Below are 22,642 nucleotides of genomic sequence, written 5' to 3'. Positions count from 1 at the left end.
AATTGGGCCTCCGGTGGCCCCCCCCACCCATGAGGGGAGGAGGAGAGGACGATCGGACAGGGCCAGTTTGTCCGCCGCTGCCTGCCCGCTGCTGGGGGAAGAAGTTCCTGACAGCTCGCTAGCCACTGCCCTACCTGGGGCCTGGGAGCCTCCCCACCAGGACCCTGGTGCCCAGTGTCCACCCTTATCCGGCTGAGAATTCTCCTTCCGTTCAGTAAGTGAAGGCCGGGGCCCAGGCCTCTAATGGCCAGCCTCCCTCCTCAGTGCCTTGCTCCGGCCTAGACTGGCCATTGCCTGCTCTACAGAATGACCAGTTCCTACCACTCTGGCCAGGGAAAAGGCCAGGGGTCTCCCCAGGTCCATTTCCCCATTACAACACCCCTCATCTCTTCTTATGGTGTGCTACAGAGGAGTTAGGCCTATGGCGACAGACCCACTAGGGTTTGAGGGTGGTTGGTGGTGTCTTAGAGGTAACCGGGGGTTCCTGAGAGTGTGGTGTTCCGTGTCTGTCCTGAGGGTCTTCTGGACTTGGAGTCTTGCTGCCTGAGTGTCTGGCTGGCCTCTGTGTAGGTGTCTGAGCCTCCATGTGTGTATGTCTGTGTTTCTACTGTCAGTCAGGGTCAGAGTCTTACTTTGCTTCCCTGGGTAGATGGGTGAAAGGGTGTGAGTCACTGTAAGGGTATACAGGGAGAGGGGGCATTCAGTGGAACCCTGGAAGAAAGGGCTGAGATACAGGCAGAAAGAGAGAGAGCAGCTTGGTGCCCATCCCCCATCCCACCAGGGATTTAGTCCAGAGCCCACATCATCCCAGATGCCCCTGGTGGGCTACTCTAGAGATGCCAGTCAGGAGTCCAGCCCCCATTTCTTCGTCCCCGCTGCCTACTGGCCTCTGTGCCTAGGTTCATCTGGGGACTTTTGTTTTGGTTTTGTTTGTGTTTTTGCGACTAGAAATGAAATGGCAGAGCCTCACACTGGGCGTGGTCTGCCATTGAACCCCATTCCCTCCCCAGTTTCACTTTCTGAGGGTTCCTATCTGAAGGGGATTTGTGCAAAAGCCTATATAGCCCCTATCCCTGAGGTGTAAGTGCTCAGTGTGGGGAGAGGGCCTGACACGCCTCTGGCTCTGGCTCTGTCCTTCTACGATTCACCCACGCAATTTCACTCAACGCAGCTCTGTAGGACAGGAGGCAGTGACTTGCCTGAGCTAGGACAGCCAAGTCCGTCAGATTCTGTGGTGCTTCCCTCCATGAATGTCTTGAGAGGCTCGCTGTGCTCGGTCTTCAGCTTTATGCAAGCACCCTAGTCCGGCACTCACAGAAACCCGAGCTACAGGGTGGGATCCATACCGAGTTTTGGATGGGTGGGTCTCCGCCAAGGCATAACTGCTGTACTTCCCCACTGAGGCTTTCTGGAATCCATTTCCAGCCTCCCGAACTGCCTTCCACCCCCTGGTGGCTAAGGGGACTGGGCTGGGTTGAGTAGGCCTCTTCAAAGATCTCTCAACCTCAGTTACTTAACTTGAAAAGCTGTGTGGTCTGGTGGACGTTTCCAGCCCAGGACAACTGCTTTGCCGCCTCACCCGCAGGACCAGTATTCCAGAGGCTCCCGTTCTCTCCCCCTCCCCCTATGCCCAAGCTAGAGGAAAGCTCACAGGGGCGCGTGGGTACAGCTCCACAGCTTAGCTTTTGGGGCTCTGAGCCCATGGAGCTCAGGCTGCTTACCAGACCTTGGGATGTCGCAGAGTGGGATAACCATGCTTCCCATTTCCAGAGGAGCACCCTGAGGGAGACTCCTGGAAATGGGGTTCGCCCCGAACTCTTGCTGTCCACTCCACCGCATCCATTTTCAGCCACCCTCTGGAAGAGCTGGCTTCGGCAGCCTGAGTAGGCAAATGTGGCAGTGCGAACTCAAAAGTCTAGTTTCTTCCTTGCTTGTGCCTTGCCCACCACCCCACTCACGCCCTTAACCAATTTCACACGGCAAAACGACCAGCGTTCAGGCCTTGGCACCCCTAAACTGGACTAGCAAACCGGAGCTCGCCTCCTCCCTGCGCAGGCGGAGGCCCGAAGCTTCCCCGCGCACGGCACCTGACCGTATTCTGGGGTGCTCAGGGTCCCCAATTCTCTTAGAACTCGCGGGCTTCGGAGGATCGAGCTGGGACTGGAGGGCCAGGAGGTGAGGGTGAAGGCCGAGAGGGGCTGTAGGGAGGGTAGGACACAGGCCGGGTTGTGGGGAGGACAAGGACCGCGCCTCCGCCCCCGGATACCGCACGCGCGCATATAGAGTGGCCACCCCGGCCCCGCGCGGCGGGTTCGCGAAGCGCGCAGTGCGGCGGAGGGGCCCGGGTCCCAGGTGCGCCTCGAGCAGCCCCGCAGGCGGCGGGCGCGGGGAGGCGGGGGCAGAGCGGGACGGTCTCCCCGCCCCCGGCCCGAGTGGCCGTCATTGCGGGCGGGCGGGCGGCGCTGAGCCCGGGTGCGGCTTCATCGCGGGCGGCGGCGCGGCCAAAAGGTGCGGGGCTCGGTGCGGGCCGAACGCGGGGTGCTGCTCGCGGGAGCGGCCTGTGTGGGCGCCGCCGTCGTACGGGCCCTCACATTCCCGGCCACGGCTCTCGGGATCTGGACTCCCCGTCTGAGGTCTACCGGAGCCTGTATCCCCTTCTCTGTACCCCGTCTCCGCCGGAGGTCTCCGCCCCGCGCCCTCGACCCCGCTGCGCCCTCCACGCCCGCTCTCGGCCCGACGTCTCGGCTCGCCGGTGGGTGCCGTCGCTGCGTGGCTTTGTCTGCGGACCCAGCGGCCCGGCTCCAGGGTTCTCTGCTTCTCAGGGTCGGCCCCTGTCCCTCCACGGGGCCACGCCTTGGAGCTCTCTGCCCGCGTGTCTCCCCATCCCCGACCCTCTCGCTGGGCACCTCCGTCTCTCCAGGTTTTCCGTTTGTGTTTCTGTCACTCTCGCTGCCTCGGTCTTCCCGGGGTGTCTCTCCTTGCTCGGTGTCTCTGACTCTGTGTCTCCTTGGTTTTCTCGTTGGGCCTGTCACTCCTAGCCTCTGATCCTGTCTTTTTCGTTGCCCATCATCACTGGTCTTTCATCTTTTTACTATGTACTGTGTATCGATCTTTAGATCATCTATCAGTCACCGTTCATCATCTGTCCATCATGACCTCACCTATCATTTATCTATCTACATAATCTATCAATATCTACCTACCTACCTACCTAACAATCAACCATCTACGAATCTCTCCCAATGTCTTTGACACAGCATTCCTGTCCCTGTCACCCAGGATCCCCTCTCCGTTGAGCAGTGCTGGCTGGGGTCTCTCTGTGTCTCTTCTAGACTCGTCTCTGCCTTAGGTCTCTGTCGGGCCCCCAGACCACTCCAGCTGTGTGCCCTACTTCGCCCTGGTCCCCTGGCGTCTGTCTTCCCCGCGCCCGAGCCTATCTGATTTTCTCAGAATCGGGGTTTTGTTCTCAGACAAACGAATCGGGATGGAAACGCATCGAATCCGAGGGTCCCGGATCGGGCGCGGCAGAGGCGGCGAGGAAGCATCCCTGGAGCGCGGCGGGTGGCTGAGCTGCAGCGCAGGGACGCGGCCCCCAAACCCCCGCACCCGGCCGGTGCTGGGGACCGCCCCGTGTACACAGACCAGGGTAACCCCAGGCCAGTCACCGTCGGCCTGCGCTGACCCGATCCTCCTTTCACAGGCGGACGCCGCGGGCATGGACTATTCGTACGACGAGGACCTGGACGAGCTGTGTCCAGTGTGTGGTGACAAGGTGTCGGGCTACCACTACGGGCTGCTCACGTGCGAGAGCTGCAAGGTGAGCGCGAAGCGGGAGCAGGGAGGGTGTAGGCTGCGGGTGGCAAGGGTGCGGGCGGCGAACGAAGGTCGAGACCTGGCGCTCATTCCCTTCCTCTGGAGCAGGGCTTCTTCAAGCGCACAGTCCAGAACAACAAGCATTACACGTGCACCGAGAGTCAGAGCTGCAAAATCGACAAGACGCAGCGTAAGCGCTGTCCCTTCTGCCGCTTCCAGAAGTGCCTGACGGTGGGCATGCGCCTGGAAGGTGCGCGTCCTGCACGCCCGGGACCCCTGACTGCTGGCCGCCCCCAGGGAGCCGCGGGCGGGCCTGGGAGAGGGGCTGAGGGGAAAGCCGAGCAGTTTCTGGATCCAGGTGATTGGCCCCTCGGCGTGACGTTGGGGCCCCAGCTCTGCAGGGAACAGAGGCAACTAAGGGAGTCTAGCGCCAGAAGAGCCCGTGCGTGTAGGGCCTGCCTGGGCTCAGTCCCAAAATATCAAAAGTAAGACTTCCGGCATGGTGGTCCATCCTTGCAATCCTAGGACTCGGGAGACTAAGGCAAGGCCAGTCATGAGTTGCGTATTGAGATCCAGTATCCCGTCCCCCGAGGGGGTTAAGTCTTTCTCCAGGACAGAGCTGACCCCCAATAGACTCACTGTGTGAGAAGCTCCCAGACACCCCCATAGATTCCCCACACCAACCAAAGCCTCAGCTCTCAATAACTTGACCATGTTCAAATTCCAGCTGTATCACTTGTAGGCTAGGGACTTTGCTGAGCTGCAGATGCCCCCATTTGAATAACGAAGTAAAAAAGTAATGCTTGCCTTGTGTTAGTGGGAGGCCTGGGGGTGGGGTGGGGGCGGCAAGCAAAAGCGGGAGTTGCCTGCTGTGAGGGGAAAGACTCAGTAGAATAGCTGGAACTGTCATTATTATCACCCTTTCTGCTGCTGTTTGTCCATCGCTGTTCAGACTGTGCATCTATCTGTCTGTCTGTCCAGGCATCTAAGTTTCACAGGAATTGAGGTTCCTTCCCATGCATTCTGAGTCCAGCCCTGACTCAGGGTTGGGGTGAAGGGAACAATGGCCTATGGCTACCCTCCTGTTCTGGTCCAGAGAAGACAGCAACAGTCCATTAGGTCCAGACTCAGAAAGTGGACAGTCATAGCTTCTACCCTCCTGGCCTCAGTCGGGCTGAGCGCCCAGCCGGCAGCTGTTGGCTAAAGTTTTTGCAGAGAAGGTCCCAGAGGCTGGGGAAAGCTGTGGCCATAGCCTGCTACCTAGAGAGGGACTCGGATTGAAGGAGGTACCCTGTCCTATGTGGGGAGCCCCCCTAGGTCCAGGTCCTGAGCAGGCGGAGAGCTGGCTATTGTGGGTGGCAGCAGCCTGTGCCGGCAGCCTGAAGGAGCGAAGCATGCTGTTCACCTCCAGGCAAGAAGATCTATGTCGGGCAGGCTCCCAAGTTCTGTGGAACACCACCCCTCTCTCCCTTTTCTTCGAGCTTGGGTGGGGTCCTGTCTGAGCAAGGGCTGGAACCACACTGGAGCTGCAGAAATGCACCTGTTGAGTCTGGCGGGTGACACATTCTTGGCCAGGAGAAAAACATCTGGTCAGCAGAATAAATCCCCTCCTCCAGCACAAACCCAGGCTCACAGCGGAGGGCAGTTGGGGAAGCTTTGTAGAGTCGAGAAGGCACCCCACTGTGAGCAAAGCAGGGCTCCTTTGCTTTCACCATGTGCCTGTCAGACCACGGTCCAGGCACCCAGGAGCTCTCAGCCTGAGGTATTCATATGGGGCAGGACAGGAAATTCTGCCTGGGGGAATCCGGAGACTTCCTGGAGGTGGCAACGTTAGACTGGGTGTTAAGAAATTGCAAGGGAAAGAAAGGGGTTTCAGGCAGAGGGGAGGGTGGGTGAGTGGGCAGAGGGGAAGTAGATCCGCTCATGAGAATGTGGAGGAAGGCCTGGGATGCCAAGCCAAGGCTGTTGCTCTCACCTGTGGGCAGAGAAGGCCACTGAATACGGCTGGGGGGGAATGGTATATGCAAGTGTGAGACATATCTTTTGGGGAAGGATCTGTGGCAGACAGTTGGGGAAGGTGGAACCTGACAGACTGCTCCTGCCCACAGCTGTGCGTGCTGATCGAATGCGGGGCGGCCGGAACAAGTTTGGGCCCATGTACAAGAGAGACCGGGCCTTGAAGCAGCAGAAGAAAGCACAGATTCGGGCCAATGGCTTCAAACTGGAGACCGGACCACCGATGGGGGTTCCCCCGCCACCCCCTCCCCCACCGGACTACATGTTACCCCCTAGCCTGCATGCACCGGAGCCCAAGGCCCTGGTCTCTGGCCCACCCAGTGGGCCGCTGGGTGACTTTGGAGCCCCATCTCTGCCCATGGCCGTGCCTGGTCCTCACGGGCCTCTGGCTGGCTACCTCTATCCTGCCTTCTCTAACCGCACCATCAAGTCTGAGTATCCAGAGCCCTACGCCAGCCCCCCTCAACAGCCAGGGCCACCCTACAGCTATCCGGAGCCCTTCTCAGGAGGGCCCAATGTACCAGAGCTCATATTGCAGCTGCTGCAACTAGAGCCAGAGGAAGACCAGGTGCGCGCTCGCATCGTGGGCTGCCTGCAGGAGCCAGCCAAAAGCCGCCCTGACCAGCCAGCGCCCTTCAGCCTCCTCTGCAGGATGGCGGACCAGACCTTTATCTCCATTGTCGACTGGGCACGAAGGTGCATGGTATTTAAGGAGCTGGAGGTGGGTACCTCCTTATAGACCCCCACCCCCTGGCTCTAGCTACTAATCTTGGCTGGCCGGCATCACCATTTGATGGACAGCCCTGCCCAGTGGCTTCAGGCAGTGTCTGGGGAAGCACCGCTGCATGGAAGGAGGGCATTTCTGAGCTATTGCAGCTTCCTGGTGCCTGCTGCCCCCCTGTCCATCCCTCTCCCTATCTCTTCAGTCTGTCTCTCTTGGCCTTTTCCTCTCTCTGTCCCCTCCCTGGCTTGTGGTCTCTCAGCACCTCCGTGTTCTGCTAGCCTTTGCTTCTCTCCCAGTTGGCATTTCTACAGGCAGCTCCCTCTTTCTTTGAGACCCTGGGTTCTCTCCAACACGTGTCTTAGCCCCCAAATCCCCAGCCTATGTCAGAAGTAGGACCTGCCATCCTATCCACCCATCTCTTCAGAAAGAACACCAACCCCACCATCCTCAGTTGTCATAGATGTGGCTCTGGGTGTATGACTTTGTGTGTTTGTGAACCTAATTACTACCTGGCTAATGTGATCTACTACCCTGTGATGGTGATGGTGATGGTGATGGTGGTGGTGATGGTGATGGTGATGGTGATGGTGGTGGTGATGGTGATGGTGATGGTGATGGTGATGGTGATGGTGGTGGTGGTGGTGGTGATGGTGATGGTGATGGTGGTGGTGGTGGTGGTGATGGTGATGGTGATGGTGATGGTGATGGTGATGCTGCTGCTGCCCTCCCTTATCTCAGTGCCCTCTCTCTCCCAGGGTTAGTGCACGGGAAGGTAAAGAAAGCATGATCACAGCAGGAGGGACTGAGGCTAGCCACAGGAAGAACTTTCCAGTCAGTCATTTCATCTATCGGTGTGAAGCCCTAAGATCTGAGAGCTGACTCTGTAGCGCCCTACCTAGCTCCTTGTGTGCACCACCCCCAAGACTCCAGAATCCTGACCAAGACTCACTGCTGCCTGGCGTGGGTACAACCCAACCTGACCCTCCTAGGTCAAGCCCCCCTGGTTGTTCTGAGGCTAGCTATAAACAGCAGGCCACTGCCCTCCCTGTGGGAAGCCCTGCAGCCTTGAGCGGCTGTCAGTGCTGACGCCACTCTGCCTGGGCTTCCTTTGGGCATATGGCCAGATGGGCTGGGGGCACTGCCTGCCTGCCTGCCTGGCATCGAGGCGAATAAGGTGTAGCGTGAGCAGCCCGAGCCCCATGGGGGCACCTCAAGCTTTGACCCAGGGCACTCTGAGAGTTAGGGTCTGATGACTGACCGTGACTCTTCATGTCCACTGTGTAAAGCCTGCCGTGACCAAGGACATGCCGTGTCTCTGTCTTGGGTGACTTCTCTCACGGGCCCTTTCTAGGCCATCTGATATAGGAGGTGAATGTTAGTCAGATGGCGGAGCCTCCCACCTGCCCTGTACTAGGTGCTCAGTACGCTGGAAGATGCCCCAGCCCCCACCCCAAGACTGCAAACATCCCCCGAAGTCCCTGAACAGAGAGTAGAAGAAGCTAAGCTTGGATCCAGGGGCAGGGCACTTCCTCTGGCTGCCTTCCTGGTTGGGGAGGTGGGGGGTCACGCAGGATGGGAAGGGCTTTTGTCCTAGCGTTGCTGAGTGTTTTTTCCTGCTTCTGGCTTCTCTGTGGCCCAAACCTTCCTGCTTCCCCTTCCCAGAACCTGTGAAAGGAGCCCAGGAATCTTAGCCATGCTCAGTTGCTGCTTGTGAGGGACCTTGCAGATAAGCCCGAGCCCAGCCCTTACGGCCTCTTGAGCAGGCATGCTTTGCCAGGCTGGGGGTCTGTGTCTAGGAGGCCAGGCATGCAGGTTGGAAAAGCTGAGGTTGCCCAGTGAGCTGGTTCCCACCATGCCACATGCAAATCTTAGGCGATGGGAGATGGGAGAGGGGCTCTGTGGCTCTGAGACTAGGTCAGCCCTTGAGGTGAGCACTGGGGACATCAGAATGAACTGGACCAGGAAGCTGTAGGGAGGGCAGGAAGACATATGCAGATTGTCGATAAACAGGTCTCTGGGCTCCTCACCTGGAGGGAAATAGAGGACCCAGGGGGAAAGCATTCCTCCATCTGTGGGAGTCAAAGGTTTCTCTGCAGAGGTGATCAGAAGACAGGTCAGGGCATGCAGCCTGTGGACATAGCAGCAAGGTTTCTTTGCTCATCTGGCCTCAGTTTCTGCATTTGTAATGTGGGAGGAGCCTAATATTTCCCTGGAGCCTTGTAAAGGCTGGGTGAGCTAGAATAGGTAAAGGATTTGTCATGCAGCTCAGTACACGAGAAACCTCACTGGTAGAGTCCATTCCTCCTTTCTGGTCTGCCCCTGTTTGTAGCTTAAGAAACTCCATTCTCAGGCCTTCTGGGAAGAGCACAGGGAAGGACACACAAGGCCCACACACCTCTGAGCTCTGTAAAATGGGACCCACTTTGGTGTACCAAATTCTTACTTGAATGGTGATAGTTTCACCTTTACCAGGTGCTCAGCAGAGTCACCAGGAAGGGACAGGCTGGAGGAGGTGATAGGACTCCATCTTGACATCTGTCCCTCCTCAACCTCCCACTCTGCTTCCCCACAGACCCCCTGCTAGCAGCAGATAATTGCTCGGAGAGATGGTTTATTAATTAAGTCTGCCAGTACTGGGCTGATAAACAATTGCTCAGCCAGGAGTGTGCCATGGCCAGCCATGGAGTGTCAGACCCTGAAGAATTACTGAGCTCGTTGGCCTTGGCTGCCAGACCGATCAGACCTCGGGGGCTCCAGAGAGGCCTGCTGAGGGAGAGGTCAGTGCAATACCATCAATATCCTTCTTGGATGCAGGCTCCAGTGTCAAGGCTCCAAGATTTGTGGTGGGCCACGGGAGAGCTCAGCAGACAGGCTGGGCTGGCCAGGGACCCCAAGCCAGGACTGCAGATGACCCTGTTCCCAAGGTGGCAAGAGGAAGGTGAGAGTATCTCTCACACACACAGTTTCTTGTGGAGAGCACAGGCAGTGCAGTATGTTGGGGTTGGATGTCCATGTGTCCATCTGCCCACCCACAGGAAGAGGTGGGCATGATAGGAACTTTTGCTTGGCTGAGAGGAAGATGTAGCTCAGCGGGTTCTGCAGAACCTTTGGGGCCGGTCCAAGTGCCCCGGGCTCTCTCCGGTGCCCACTGTGCCTGATCGTCTCTCTGCAAAAGAGGGAAGATGGCCTTTCCTATCACAGATCAGGAAATTACGGTTGAGGAGAGTGCATGACCGGCTGAGAGACTGGGACACAGAGTCTGGCGTGCTCAGCGTAGCCTCATGTGGCCTCATGCTGCAGCCTTCTCATCGGTCCTCAAGCTGGGCCACCCAGCCCCACAGCTGAGGTCTGGGTAGAGTCTGCTGCAGGGCTGGGCACCCAGGTCACTATGACCTCCCTGCCTTCTGCCAAGGCTCAGTCTGCTTATCTCCCTAATACTCCTCTTTATCATTTCTCCTGCCCTGCATTTCTCCCATCTGGGCACAAGGGTATCTGCGTCTGTGCCTGGGATGGGGGTAGAGCATGTGCAGCCATGCTGGGCCTCTTTCTGGGTCACCCAAATGGCTCTGTATTTACTTTGTTGCCATTGAGACCGCCCTATAGGCTTTTCCCACCCAGGGGTCCAGAGGTTCTTGGTGATCCTGTCTGATTATTTGTCCCACGAGTATCTGTCACCTGGGCAGGCATGAGGGACTCTGGCACTGTGTTTCTGGAGCTTTGGTTTTCTCCTGGGAAAGGGTGATGGAGAGGGAGATGTGAGGAGAGATGGAGTAGATTGCGGTCAGAGGCTGGGTCTCTCTGTTCTAACAGTGATGGAGCTCAGGACAAGCAGAGGCCTGGGCTGGGGACCCAGAGAGGAGATGGGTAAGGATGGATAGAAGCAGGGCCCTCCTGCTCTCCTGCCCTGTGTGTTGGAGCAGGGGTGGGTGGGTGGAGTCCTGAGCCTGCATGACTGTGTGGATGCTCTTTCCTTTTGACCCTCTGTCTTTGTTAGGATTGCCATGGCTGTGTTGAAATGCCATGACGAAAAGCAGTTTAGGTGTGAAAGGGTTTCTTTGGCTTACATATCCTGAGTCCATATCCCACAGTCCATTGAGGGAAACCAAGACAGAAGCTCAAAGTGGGCAAGAACCTGGAGGCAGGAGCTGATGCAGAGGGCCTGGACGAGTGCTGCTTACTGGCTTGTTCCCCGTGGCTTGAGCAGCCTGCCAGTTTATAGAGCCAGGAGCACCAGCTTAGAAGGGTGGTAGGTCCCCCACCCCCACCCTCACACACGCACTAATTAAGAAAATGCACTACAGGCCTGCTTACAGCCCAACCGTATGGAGACATTTTCCCAGATGAGGTTCGCTCCTCTCAGATGACTGTATCTGTGTCAAGTTGACATAAAACTGGCCTACACCTGCCCTCTCCTTTCTCCTAACCTGCCCGAGGATGCTCCAGAGGGGAGAGGAAGGCTGCTAGGCTGATAGAAGAGCTGGTTTTTGTGTCTAGTTATCTCTCCTTGGGCCTGGGTTTGAGGGAAAGGTGGATGTTTTGTGGAGCAAATGCCCCTTGATCAACCTCTTGCTGATGCCTGAAAGGCCAACAGTGGCATAGGTGAAAGCCAGTCCTGCCCTCTCATACTCCAAAGTACCAGGAAAGACAGGCACGGATTGGTGCCATCCCAAAGGGCAGCAAGAAAGAGGGGTTGAGCATGGCTTCATGGAGGAGGTGACAGTCTATAGGAGACTCTGAACTCCAGGTGGCAAGGGGGACAGGGGACAGGTTGTCTTCTAAGCCTGGGGGTAAAGAACATGGACCTAGAGCCACACTGAGCTGTACAACCATAGGTAGCTTGCCTGAGCTCACTGCTCAATCTCTTCTCTCTGTAAAGTGATGGTGACGGTCAACGGGGTTGACATGTAGCAAGGTTGGTAGTGGTGGCAAGGTGTGGCCCAGGGAGAGCTGGGAGTATCTAGCCAACCTCGGTCCCATTCCTGGAAAACCCATATGGTAGAAGAAGAGAATTGACCTCTACATGCACATTGTGGTACACACACACACACACACACACACACACACACACACACACACACACACACACCAAAGGAAAAGCTTTGGGCTGTCTGTGTGGAAAAAGGAGTTGAGTGGGGATGAGGCAGTGAGAGAGGAGAGGGGGATGACGAAGCGTCCCTGGCTGCTGTTCTCATGGCTCTGAGTAGAAGTTGCTCCTGTGGGGAGCATCTGCCTGTTCTGTGGGAGCATGCAAGGACCCCAGAGTTGGGGGACACTCAGCAGGGACTGTCCTCTCCTGGACTCCAAGGCCCACTGCACCCTGATGGTTAGGATCTACCTTGTTCATTGTTCTGTCCTTGCTGCACACAGCTGAGGTATCCATGAGTCAAGTAGCTCCCCTTTCTTCCCCAGGAGCCTAGGTACCTCTGCAGCTCCCCTTCAGGGGCAGCCATGACCACAGGCCCTCCACGGGGCACAAGGGTTGGTCTTCACAGCGTTAGCTCCTAGTCTTTAGATTTCCTGGGTATAGGATGTGTGACTAGACATCTCCAAGCACTTGAATCACTGAAAACATGGAGGTCCAGAAAGACTCGGGGACATGTGTGAGGTCGCACGCTTAATGAAAGATCGAACTGGGGCCTGAAGGAGGCTCTCACTGGGCCCCAATGAAGCAAACAGGTGGACGGATGGGACCATCCAAGACTTTGAGTAGAGGGTTGAGAGAGGGGCCCGGAGGACAGTCCCCAGCTAGACCTCTGCATGATTCTACCCTACAGGTGGCTGACCAGATGACACTGCTGCAGAACTGCTGGAGTGAGCTGCTGGTGCTGGACCACATCTACCGCCAGGTCCAGTACGGCAAGGAAGACAGCATCCTGCTGGTCACCGGACAGGAGGTGACTGAACTGGTCTCAGGCCTCTCGAGGCTGGCTCGGGAATACCCCAAATTCCAAATTCAGGGACATGCACTAGCCAGACTTCTCTGTGTCCTGAGGCCTTTTGAGGAGCCACTGCGTGGAACGGCCAGTGGAGGTTCTTCTAGGAGATAACAGTGGAATTGGTCTCCCCAAAATAAGGCAGAGTTGGTCAGCTGGTATTAAAATGGCGGGTGACAGTCTATGCTGTCACACACGTGGAAGCTGCAGGATCAAGGACTCTGAGAAGGGGTTCAGAGTAGGGCCAAGGGACTGTGGGGTAGCAAGTGTGAGAGATGAGATTGCAGGCATTGCTAGGGGATAGAGAGCAGGCAAGACCCTGTAGGGTCTCCATTTTCATAAATGATGAATGAACGAATGAGTGAGTGAACGGATGAACGAATAAGAGTGGAGGAAAGACCCAGAGCGCTCAGACTCAGAATTTGGCTCCTTCAGATCAGAGTGTGTAACATGACAAAGGTGGGAAGCCATGGAGAAGGCCTGGGAACTCCTGAACGCTGCCCCCACAGGAGGGACATTAGGGTGGCCAGTGGATATGGGTGAAGCAACCTAAAGTGCTGGGGTCTGGAGACCTTTAAAGAGGGCAACGCAGACATGGGGGAGAAGTAGGAGGAAGAAAAGAAAGCTCCTGGAGACAGCAGTGTGGCCCCAGGAGGGACAAGGGTTCAATAGTGGGCACAGTGGGAACAGGAACCAAATGTAGACCAAGTTCCTACTTCTCTACCTCTGCCTCTCAGGACCTGTGTCCTAATCTTGGGTTCATATCTCATGTTTCAAGGCCATTGGAAGAAGGAATGGGCATGCTGGTCCCAAGGGGTTACTCTGGGCCACAGGAGTGCCAGGACAGGATCTGGGGTACGAGTGAGGACACACTGGCTGCAGGAACATCCTGGGTATAGCCACCCACCTATGTCTGATTGTGTGACTCTGCACACACAGAGATGCGTGGGTGTCCGTAAGTGCCTGCACTGTGTAAGCATGAATGCATATGCAGGTGTGTGTCTGTGTTGCTGAGCATGGCCACTGAAGGCCAGGAGTGGGCATGGGTGTGCAGCATGAGTACCATAGCTTCAGGGAACAGGTAACTGTGTGACAGAGTGAAAGACACACACACACACACACACACACACACACACACACACACACTCACTCACTCTCACAGAGAGAGAGAGAGAGAGAGAGAGAGAGAGAGAGAGAGAGAGAGACAAGTAAGGTGGTAATGAATCAGCTCTTATATGGTGGCCATTTCCTGTGCTCAGCAGAACCACCCACACTGCCTCCTCCCCTGCCCCAGGGAAGGGCACTTGTCAAAGTCAGCTATGCAAGAACAGGGCCGAAGGCAGCCCCTTTTAAAGGAAGTATCCTTCAGCTCCCTGTGCTCCCGCTACCTGATGCCTGCCCCACTGCCACTAAAGATGGGGCCGGCCAGCCACAGGTGCTCAGCTTGGTTCAACAAATGGAACAATGCTGGCAAAATGGTGGCCCGAGGCTCAGTGCTTGACCCAAGTCACTGATCAGAACCTTCTGCCCTGTACCCTTTCACCCAAGCCCCTGTCTCCCTCTCTCTCTGCCCACCTCTCTGACCTGCCCTCTGCCGGTGCAGGTGGAGCTGAGCACGGTGGCTGTGCAGGCTGGCTCCCTGCTGCACAGCCTGGTGCTGCGGGCACAGGAGTTGGTGCTGCAGCTGCATGCCCTGCAACTGGACCGCCAGGAGTTCGTCTGTCTCAAGTTCCTCATCCTCTTCAGCCTCGGTGAGTGGCCTCTGGAGGCTCTGCAGTGGAGGGTGGTAAAGACATTGGGGTAGTACTGTGGTCAGAGAACCCAAGGGACAAGGATCCTCCTTTAGTGAGTGTTATAAGGGCACATGGCCAGGGCCTAGCTGCTCCCTGGAGGGCCTTGGTTTCTCAGTGTGAAATCCCAAAGACTGAGATGTTGTCAGTGTTTTGCTTTTTATGGGGGGGGGGACCTTTCTGAACATCTGATTTGTTTCTGACTAATCACGACAGAAATTGCTCTTCATACCCAGCACACTTAAATGCCTGCTGCGTTTAGGACTCTTTCTTCCCTGACTCCCATCCTGGGGTCCCTGTTTTCCCTAACTCCCTGAACTACAGGGACCCCCTGTAGTTCTGATGCTAGATCCTTTCTCCTGTACATTCATTCATTCATTCTGCAAACACCCGCTGAACACCTGCCTGGTGCCAGGGACTGGAGGCAACATAGCCAATGGGAAAGACCCCAACTGCTGCCCTCAGAGCCATGCACTTGGGGGAACAGCAAGTGTCTTATAAAGGGAGGAATACATAGATGGGGACTACATAGCAGCAAGAAGCCACAAATATGAAGGTATGCTTCAGAGAGCCCAAGTCCTGGGATAGAAAGCTTGGAGGAGCCTTAGTGTATGAGTTGGATGGAAGATTCCGTAGCAGGGAAGCAGTTATGGGATGGGAGGGAAGAGAGAATGGAGACCTGTCTTTGCAGCAGTCTGGCAATGATGCTACCTAGAGTGTAGGAAGTATTTGGAAACAGAGAGAAGAAGGGAGCTGGAGAGAAAGCCCAGTGCTCAGGCAGGGTTGGGCTACTTGCCACATCCATGTGGCAAGGGACAAGGGCCTGGGGACTCTCAGCCTGGCTAGTGCTCTAGAGAGTGTTAGGAAATGACCACAATGAAGTAGCCACCTTAGAGTGTAGCACAGCCTTGGGGGCCCTGGTCAGGATTGGGAGAATCTTGGGTGGGGGTGCTCAGCAAAGAGGACCTCTCAGCACCAGTCAGAGCCCCAGCATGGCTCCCTTAAGGGAGCCCCACAGCCCCCTTTCTCCTACAGCCAAAGCTACTAGGTCCAGTTGGACGCTGGCCTCCCTATTTCTCCAGGGGCTAGGCTCAGTGGTGCCTTGACTTGGGGCAGCTCAGAGCCACCCTCCCAGCCCCTATGCTAACTTCCCCTCCAGTAACTTGGAGAGATCAGTGCTAGAGTGGGGAGCGTGGGAAGAGTCTCTGTATAAGTACATGGCTGCCTGGTTTCTACTCTGATCCCTCTGGCTTTGTGCAATTGAGCAAGTCACTCTCCAAGCCTCTATTTCCCCATGTGTGAAATGACATCCGTAAGTGTCCTTGACATACTGCAAGGGTACAATGAGGTAATTCTACCACGATCTTGGCCCTCAGAAGCATGTACTGATGTTCTTTATTAATCATCCTTATTAAGTCCATAACCAGATGAGCCAGAGTGACTGAACTAACCAGGCCACAGACTCAGTCTCTATTAATGCTTTGTGTCTGACTGAGGGCTTTATTGTCTCGGGTCTGCCCATGGTGTCTGAGGAGTTCTCAGCTCGGTCGGCCTGAAGTTGAGTTGAGGTTAGGGATGTCAGAGGCACAGGAGACAGTGATTCTGGGACCTTAACCTACTGGAGCCTAGAATGAGGGAACAATGACAGACACACACTGGGGCACAGAGTCCTTGGAAAGAGGCTTCAAGTTGGGATAGGAGGTGAGCAGTCCAGTATGACCAGAGTCGGGGCAACCCTCCTGGGTTGGGATGCAGGATGAGTTGCGTACATCTGAGCTGGGCCTTGCAGTGTGAATAGGAGCGTTCTGCTGAAACAAGCAGAAGAAGCAGCCTGTTGGAAGTTATGGGGAGGGGAATGGGTGGAGAGGAGTCCACAAGGTAGACCCAGGATGAACTGTGCATGACCTCGGTTATTGGGCACCTTGAGCCTTCCTCTGGAATGGCTCCCACTCTGGGGATAACCTGACCACCTCACATTTGCATATCACCATCTAAGGCCCTTCCGGCTCCAGCCTGGGGTAGGATAGTAGGTTGATAGCTCAGAGCCCTGCAGCAGGCAACTCCTGTATCTGGGTGATGGTGGATGGCCCTCTGACTCTGAAATGCAGGGCTCCTCGTCAGAGCTGAGCTTTCAGGAAAACTAGAACTCAAGGCAGGGCTGGCCACCTGTCCACAGACTTCCAGTCCGCCTGCTCGTGGCACCCTCAGCATCACCGCCCTGGGCTGGGCCGCCTCAAACCCAGGCAGTAACTGTCACCCACCCCCCACCCTGTCCCCCTCTACACACCTCCTTCTCGCCTGTCTCTGCAGAAGGGTGCCATTTGGCGTCTAAATAGCATCTCAGGCAGCTCAGAGGCAGGTAAGGAGGCTTAATTAAAATTAGTGCCTCTCTCCTGGCAATCGCAGTGTTTATGAAGATGGGCCCGGCCGGCATTGTTCCGCCGAGGACTTAATCGAAGCTTAATGGATTGACCTAACATTCGATTTCCTGATTCCCATTGAGGTGCACGGCAGCATTCCCTTAAGCGTTTGCAATTTACCCACCGCTCCAAGCCAACAAAAGACGGACTGAATAGCAGTGCCACTCGAGGGGCCATTGTGAGCGGGGGCGCCTGCCTGAGTCACTGCTATTGGGACAACATTCTTTATGCCTCGCTGGAATGAAAGGATTATTCAAATATTCAATTAAACCGTGAAAAGGGGGCTTTTCTGAGATCCTGGGGGCCCCCAGCTCATGGAGCTAGCGGCTGCTCCCAGGGTGGGGTGCCATCTCCCATCCCCTCCGCCTCCAGGGATGTGGGCAGCACTGTCTGTCCTGCAGGCTCAGGCCCCAAGCTGGTACTCGGCAAGGGTCCCAGTCCTGACTTGCCCCGTCTTATAAAAGATAGGTTCCGAGGTGGCCTCTGGTTGCAGAGCTGGGGTGTGAACCCCTGGACATGCAAAGGGGGAATCTCCAGGTTGTGGGATGATCCCTGTTCCCGAGTCTGAGGGCACGCTCAGTGTTGCATGGCTGTCTTCCGTCCCTTACACTGAGTGAGCTCAGGAAGTTGGAGAAGAGAGGTAAACTGATCTAAGCTTTCCAGGTGGGGGAAAACTTAGGTTTAAAGTCAGACCCAGGGTGGGATCTTAGAGAAAATCCGGTAGGTTGCAGAGAACCTGGTTCTAAAGCCTTCCAGCTCTGGGAACCCCAGCCCCGCCCTGCCTGCAGCAGGCAGTCCTGCAGCTCCTAGCGTGGGTCTGAATCCTGCCCTGCTGTGTGGGTGGTCTAGGCACACTCGGATGCACTTCTCCCAGTCTAGACATCGGAAGGGATGAACAGGCTTGGTGCCATGAAAAGGATCCCAGCTCTGGTCTATGACCGCTGTGTGTGTCTAGCCACCCCATAGCAGCCTCCACGCTCCAGGGCCATGGAGGCCTTAATATGTGGGGACTGAGAGTCCAGAGGCTTTCCTACAGAGGTGCTGACCCTGAAAAGTTGTCCTTGCCCTGCACCCTCCCCCTTCTACTTGACTGTCATCCTGAGTCCCTGATGCTTGTTGCTGAGAACAGTAAATCCTGGTAAAGCTAGAAGCCTAGGCCCTGGTGTCACCATCCCTTCCGTTTGAGCAGCATCCTGGCCCATCCTCCTCCCCCTCATCTCTTTCCTCTGGGCCCCTATACTGGGTAGCTTTGAGATAGACCCCATCTTTCATCTATTAAGAATGTCAGAATAACCCAGGGATAGTATGGCGGGGCTAAAGTGGTATGGATGACCCAGGGATGGGAAAGGGTTGGGGCAAGGACGGATGAGATCAGTAGACCTCTCTTGCTTCCAGGAGGCAAGCTTGGTGCAATGACTTCCGGCGATCACCACTGAATGTACCTGGAGCCAGTCAGGCTAGCGAGCTGGGTTGCTCTGTCCAGTTGGGTGGGTTTCGCTGTACAGAGGCAGAGAAGGAAGGACTGGGCTGGAATCTAAGAGTCCCTCTCTAGACAGGAGGAGCTTTTCTTTTTCCCTAAAGGGCATAAAGGTGTCTGTGAGCTGGTGGTCATCCCACAGAAAGAGGAAGAAAATGACCCCAACTCACTCACTGCAGAGTGATGGGAGTCAGGGCAGAAGCCGGCAGCCACCAAATCCTGCCATACGACTCAGGCCCAGCTCCAGTTTCCCTAAATCCATCTTTGGACAACACAGGCCTCCTCGGGTCTGATGGGGGCGGCTGGGGATCAGGGTTGCCAAGCACCTCAGCTTTCCTGGCGCAGTGGGTGTTAAGAGGGATTAGAGGGCCAGGAGCACATGCTAGCCAAACTCCCCCACAGTGGAAAGACTGGGGGGTACCTACCCCAAGGGAAGAAAGCAGTGAGGGACCCATCTTGTGAACCTCTGGAAGCAACAGAACCCAGAGGAGGCCAGGTTAGGCTTTGAGGGCTGGGGAGCTGATGTTAATTAAACTCCTAGGCAGGGCATGAGCTGATAGAGGCCGAGGGCTGTGACAGGGGCTGTGACAAGGAAGGGACCCAGACATCCTATTTCCAGCCCCCTTCCCTGAGGGAAGGGACCTTTTACGCGGAACAGGCAGGGACTCTCCCACGGAGTAGCTTACTCCTAACCAACTCCGAAGGCCTCTTTTGTGTTAAGGCCCAAGGATGCGCACTGTTCGTGCTCCAGCCCCAGTCGCATTTGGTCCACACGGAGCCACCTGCTCCTCGCCCTCTCACCGGGAGCTGGCCCTCCATGTCTATCTGCAGCTTCGTGGCCCCCATTGTTCTCACACAGCACGTCTGTGTGGAGAGAGCTAGTGGGCCAGACGGCCTGCCTGCTCACCCTCCCCCTGCCCTCCCTTTTCATGTTTTGATATAGTTTAAGGGATAGAACCAGGGCCAACGGTGTGCTCTAAGCCACTCCTGACCTCAGTGCCATTTTAAATTTATGTAAACGGCTTTGCCTCGCAAACCTTCGGTTCTTCCCACTCTCTTACCTCCCACTCTGCCTTGCTTTTCAACATGGCCCCACGGGCTCTGGGTATATCCATTCCACAACTTCCCAGATGTAACTGACATACACCCACCCAGGCCCTTCTTCCTCACCACGAATAATGCTGCCAAGAGGTTGACCCCAGAGCCCCATGACTGAATTTATGGAGCCTCTTTCCAGGGTGCCCATGCCCAGAGTGCCCATGGGTCTGGCACCCTAAGATGGGTCCTTTGGACAGTGATGCTGATGACGATGTCTATCAGGGCAGGGGTGATGGCCACAGAAAGGCTTTGATAGGGACCAGTTCACCCCATTTCATAGATGAGAAAATAGAGAGGTGTGAACACCACACTGGCAATGCATCTGCTGATGTTCCTGATGGTCCTAGTTGTCAAGTATCCACAGTGACAACATCGAGGATGACCGGGCCAGTGATATGGCTTAGTGGTTGGTGAGAGTGGTGGCCATAGTGTGATTCTACATAGGAATTTTCTAGGTGTGGTGGCACATGCCCTTAGGAGGTAGAAAGAAGCAGGGGATCTCTGTGAGGTCCAGGCCAGCCAGGGAGACACGGTGAGATCCTGTCTCAAAAAGAAAGAAAACAAACAAACACTAAAACCCCCAAAAGACAAAGAAAGCACAGGGAGAAGCTTGGAGATGGTGTGCAAAGTGATGCCAGTGGTGGTGGCCACAGGGTGCATATGGGAAGGTTGCCATCGAGAGGCTTATAGCAGTCTCTGCACCTACAGGTTGGTATCCCCTGGGAATGTGGTGTTGGTAATGCGGGTAACTGTGTCAGTCCAACTTTGTGGGTGGATGGTGACAAGAGGGTGATGGGCTGCTCCCGTTGCAGATGTGAAATTCCTGAACAACCACAGCCTGGTAAAGGACGCCCAGGAGAAGGCCAACGCCGCCCTGCTGGATTACACCTTGTGTCACTACCCACACTGCGGGGACAAATTCCAGCAGTTGCTATTGTGCCTGGTGGAGGTGCGGGCACTGAGCATGCAGGCCAAGGAGTACCTGTACCATAAGCATTTGGGCAACGAGATGCCCCGCAACAACCTTCTCATTGAGATGCTGCAGGCCAAGCAGACTTGAGCCTGGGTGCCAGGCAGCGGGCAGTAGGCAGGGATGCCACTGCCTCCAAAAGACTCCTTGCATTAGGTGATCTAGGAGCCCTGTCCCTAAGCCCCTGCCCCTGAGCTCCAGAGCTGTGTGTTTGGGATGATGGGCAAGGATGGGCGGGGACTGCCCGGGACAGGTTGCCTTCGCTAGCCACTGGCATGTGTCTGCCACTTGGAGTGCCCCAGAGGGGTGGCTTCTAACCACTCCTTCCTCCGTCTGCCCCCAGCTTTTTTTCCTGGTATCTGAGGTCCCAGGAGGAGGCTTGGGATTCCTTGGTGGGCCTGAATGTCTGTTGGGTCAGAGGTCATCCTTTCCCTCTCTCCTGCGATCAGAGGCAGAGGAAGGTCTGTAGGCATCAATGAAGGCAGAGGACGGGGGTCTCCAGACTCCCCTGAAGCAGGGAAGGAAGTCCACTATTGTAAACTGAGTTTGCTAAATTGGGTCTCTAGAGGACACCATGAGAGCGGATAGGGCAAAAAGACCCCCTCCAGCCCCCCCCACCCATCTAATTCTGATCCACTCCCTGGAAAGGGACTTTGTTGTGATCATCCTTCTCCTGGATCTCAGCTACCCAAGGAGGAGGAGGAGTCTGGCCCTGCCCTCCACCAGCTGGCTGGGCTGGTACTTATCTGCAAGGTTGCAGTCACCAGGATTCTCTTCCTTTTACCTAGACAGTCCTTGGAAAGTGTGTGAGAGAGAAATGGACAGGAGACAGACTGAGGACTGAACTGGGATGTGGGGATTAGCACCAAAGCTCTTTCTCCTGACATCTCCTTCCTGGTCATCTGGTCATCTTCATGTATCTTGCCTCACTCCTGAGAAGAGCTTGCCCTCTGTCCCAGCCCCACTATAGGAGCGACAGGAGGCCTGCAGGGGCTTAGAGTCCTTTCAGGTGGGGATATGGGTAAACCTAGGAGAACTCATAGATCTTTATATGACGACAGTGCTGAGGACTCTCTCATGGCTCTATCCTTTTGGGTCCCTTGTCACAACCCTTGAAGCTGGCCTCAGTCCCCTGGCTGCCGCTTTGCCTCCCAAAAGTCACTCTTCAGGGCCAAGCACTGGGGGGGAGAGACCTAAGCTATCCTCTGTTTCAGACTGGGCATCCACTGTCTTTCCTGCTTTCGTGTCAGATTTACAGCTTACGCTAGGCCTGCCCAACTGGACAAGGCTGTCTCCTGTCTTCAACCACCCTGGCTCAGACCCCACCTCTGCCCCTGAAATGCGTGATCCCACCAAGGCCAGAGACCCACAGCCCCAAGACAAGAAGTGCCCTTATAAACCCCTGCAGCCCTGCAGCCCTGAAATAAATTTTGCAATTAGTTTCCAGTAGCATTTGTGACTTTGCATTCTGAAGCAAGGTGTAGTCCCTGGGGTAGGTTCTGGGGGTAGGGGGGGGTGTAGTGCTGGTCTGCCTGTCACCAAAATAGTGTTCAGCTCTAACCCTCTGGGAAGAGAGCTACTGAAATGGCTTAGCAGGTAAAGGTGCTTGCAGGCCTGATGACCTGAGGTGAAAGAGAGAACTGACTCCCATAAATTGTCCTCTGACCTAGGTGCAACACACACACACACACACACACACACACACACACACACACACACACACACACACTAGGACCTGCACGTGACCAAGCCACTCAACATTCCAGCATGGCTGGGGGAGGAACTTATGTAGCCCCTCTGGCTGTCAATGGTTTCTGAGGGTGGGAGAGTCAGGTTTCTTCAGGGATGTGAGCTTCACCCACATTCCGGTGCTCCTTTGGAAGGCCCTGCACCTATGTCACTAAATGGACTCAGAAGATTATGCACACGAATTAAGGAAGTTGGGAGGGGAATGTGGAGAGAGTCCTGGGAATTGGGCGGTGGGGGATGGGTATGATCTAAATACAGTGTATATATGTGTCTACATACATACCATACGCATTGAAGATATTTTTAAAAATGAGACGGGAGGCGGTTGGAGAGCCCAGGGTGTAGAGACAGCAGGTGTTACTAGACTTTGGGACTCAAGTATACGAAAGGCCTGGGAGGTGCTGTGACTTTCTGGGGTCTCACCTCAGCTTCACCGGGTCATGCCAGTTCTGCCCCATACTGAAAGCGTATTCATCTCATGAACACTTTACAAACGCCCTCCCTCAGCTCCCTGTCCTTGTGTCAACACCAGCAGGGGTGTCACTCGGGGTGGGGACCCAGACGCCAGCCTGGCTCTCCTTTTCTACCCTGCTCTCAGTCCCCACCCTTGCTGATGAGTCCTGCTAGGTGGCAGCACTGAGCTCTCCCACAC

At 55.8% G+C, this 22,642-nt stretch overlaps 1 protein-coding gene across 1 annotated transcript; it reads left to right on the top strand.

The window, feature by feature from the left end:
* Positions 1-85: 85 nt before the first annotated feature.
* Nr5a1 (nuclear receptor subfamily 5 group A member 1) lies at positions 86-21,690 on the top strand. Its single transcript, XM_032901921.1, has 7 exons — positions 86-214; positions 3,701-3,817; positions 3,922-4,063; positions 5,922-6,550; positions 12,328-12,447; positions 14,090-14,237; positions 20,084-21,690. Exons 2-7 carry the CDS (start codon positions 3,716-3,718, stop codon positions 20,329-20,331), a joined length of 1,389 nt encoding a protein of 462 aa, XP_032757812.1. The 5' UTR covers positions 86-214; positions 3,701-3,715; the 3' UTR covers positions 20,332-21,690.
* The last annotated feature ends 952 nt before the right edge of the window (positions 21,691-22,642 follow it).

This window comes from Rattus rattus, chromosome 5 (genome assembly GCF_011064425.1).
Source record: "Rattus rattus isolate New Zealand chromosome 5, Rrattus_CSIRO_v1, whole genome shotgun sequence".
Lineage (NCBI taxonomy): Eukaryota > Metazoa > Chordata > Mammalia > Rodentia > Muridae > Rattus > Rattus rattus.
The sequence above is the reverse complement of the archived record's forward strand: the minus strand, read 5'-3'. Positions and strand labels throughout refer to the sequence as shown.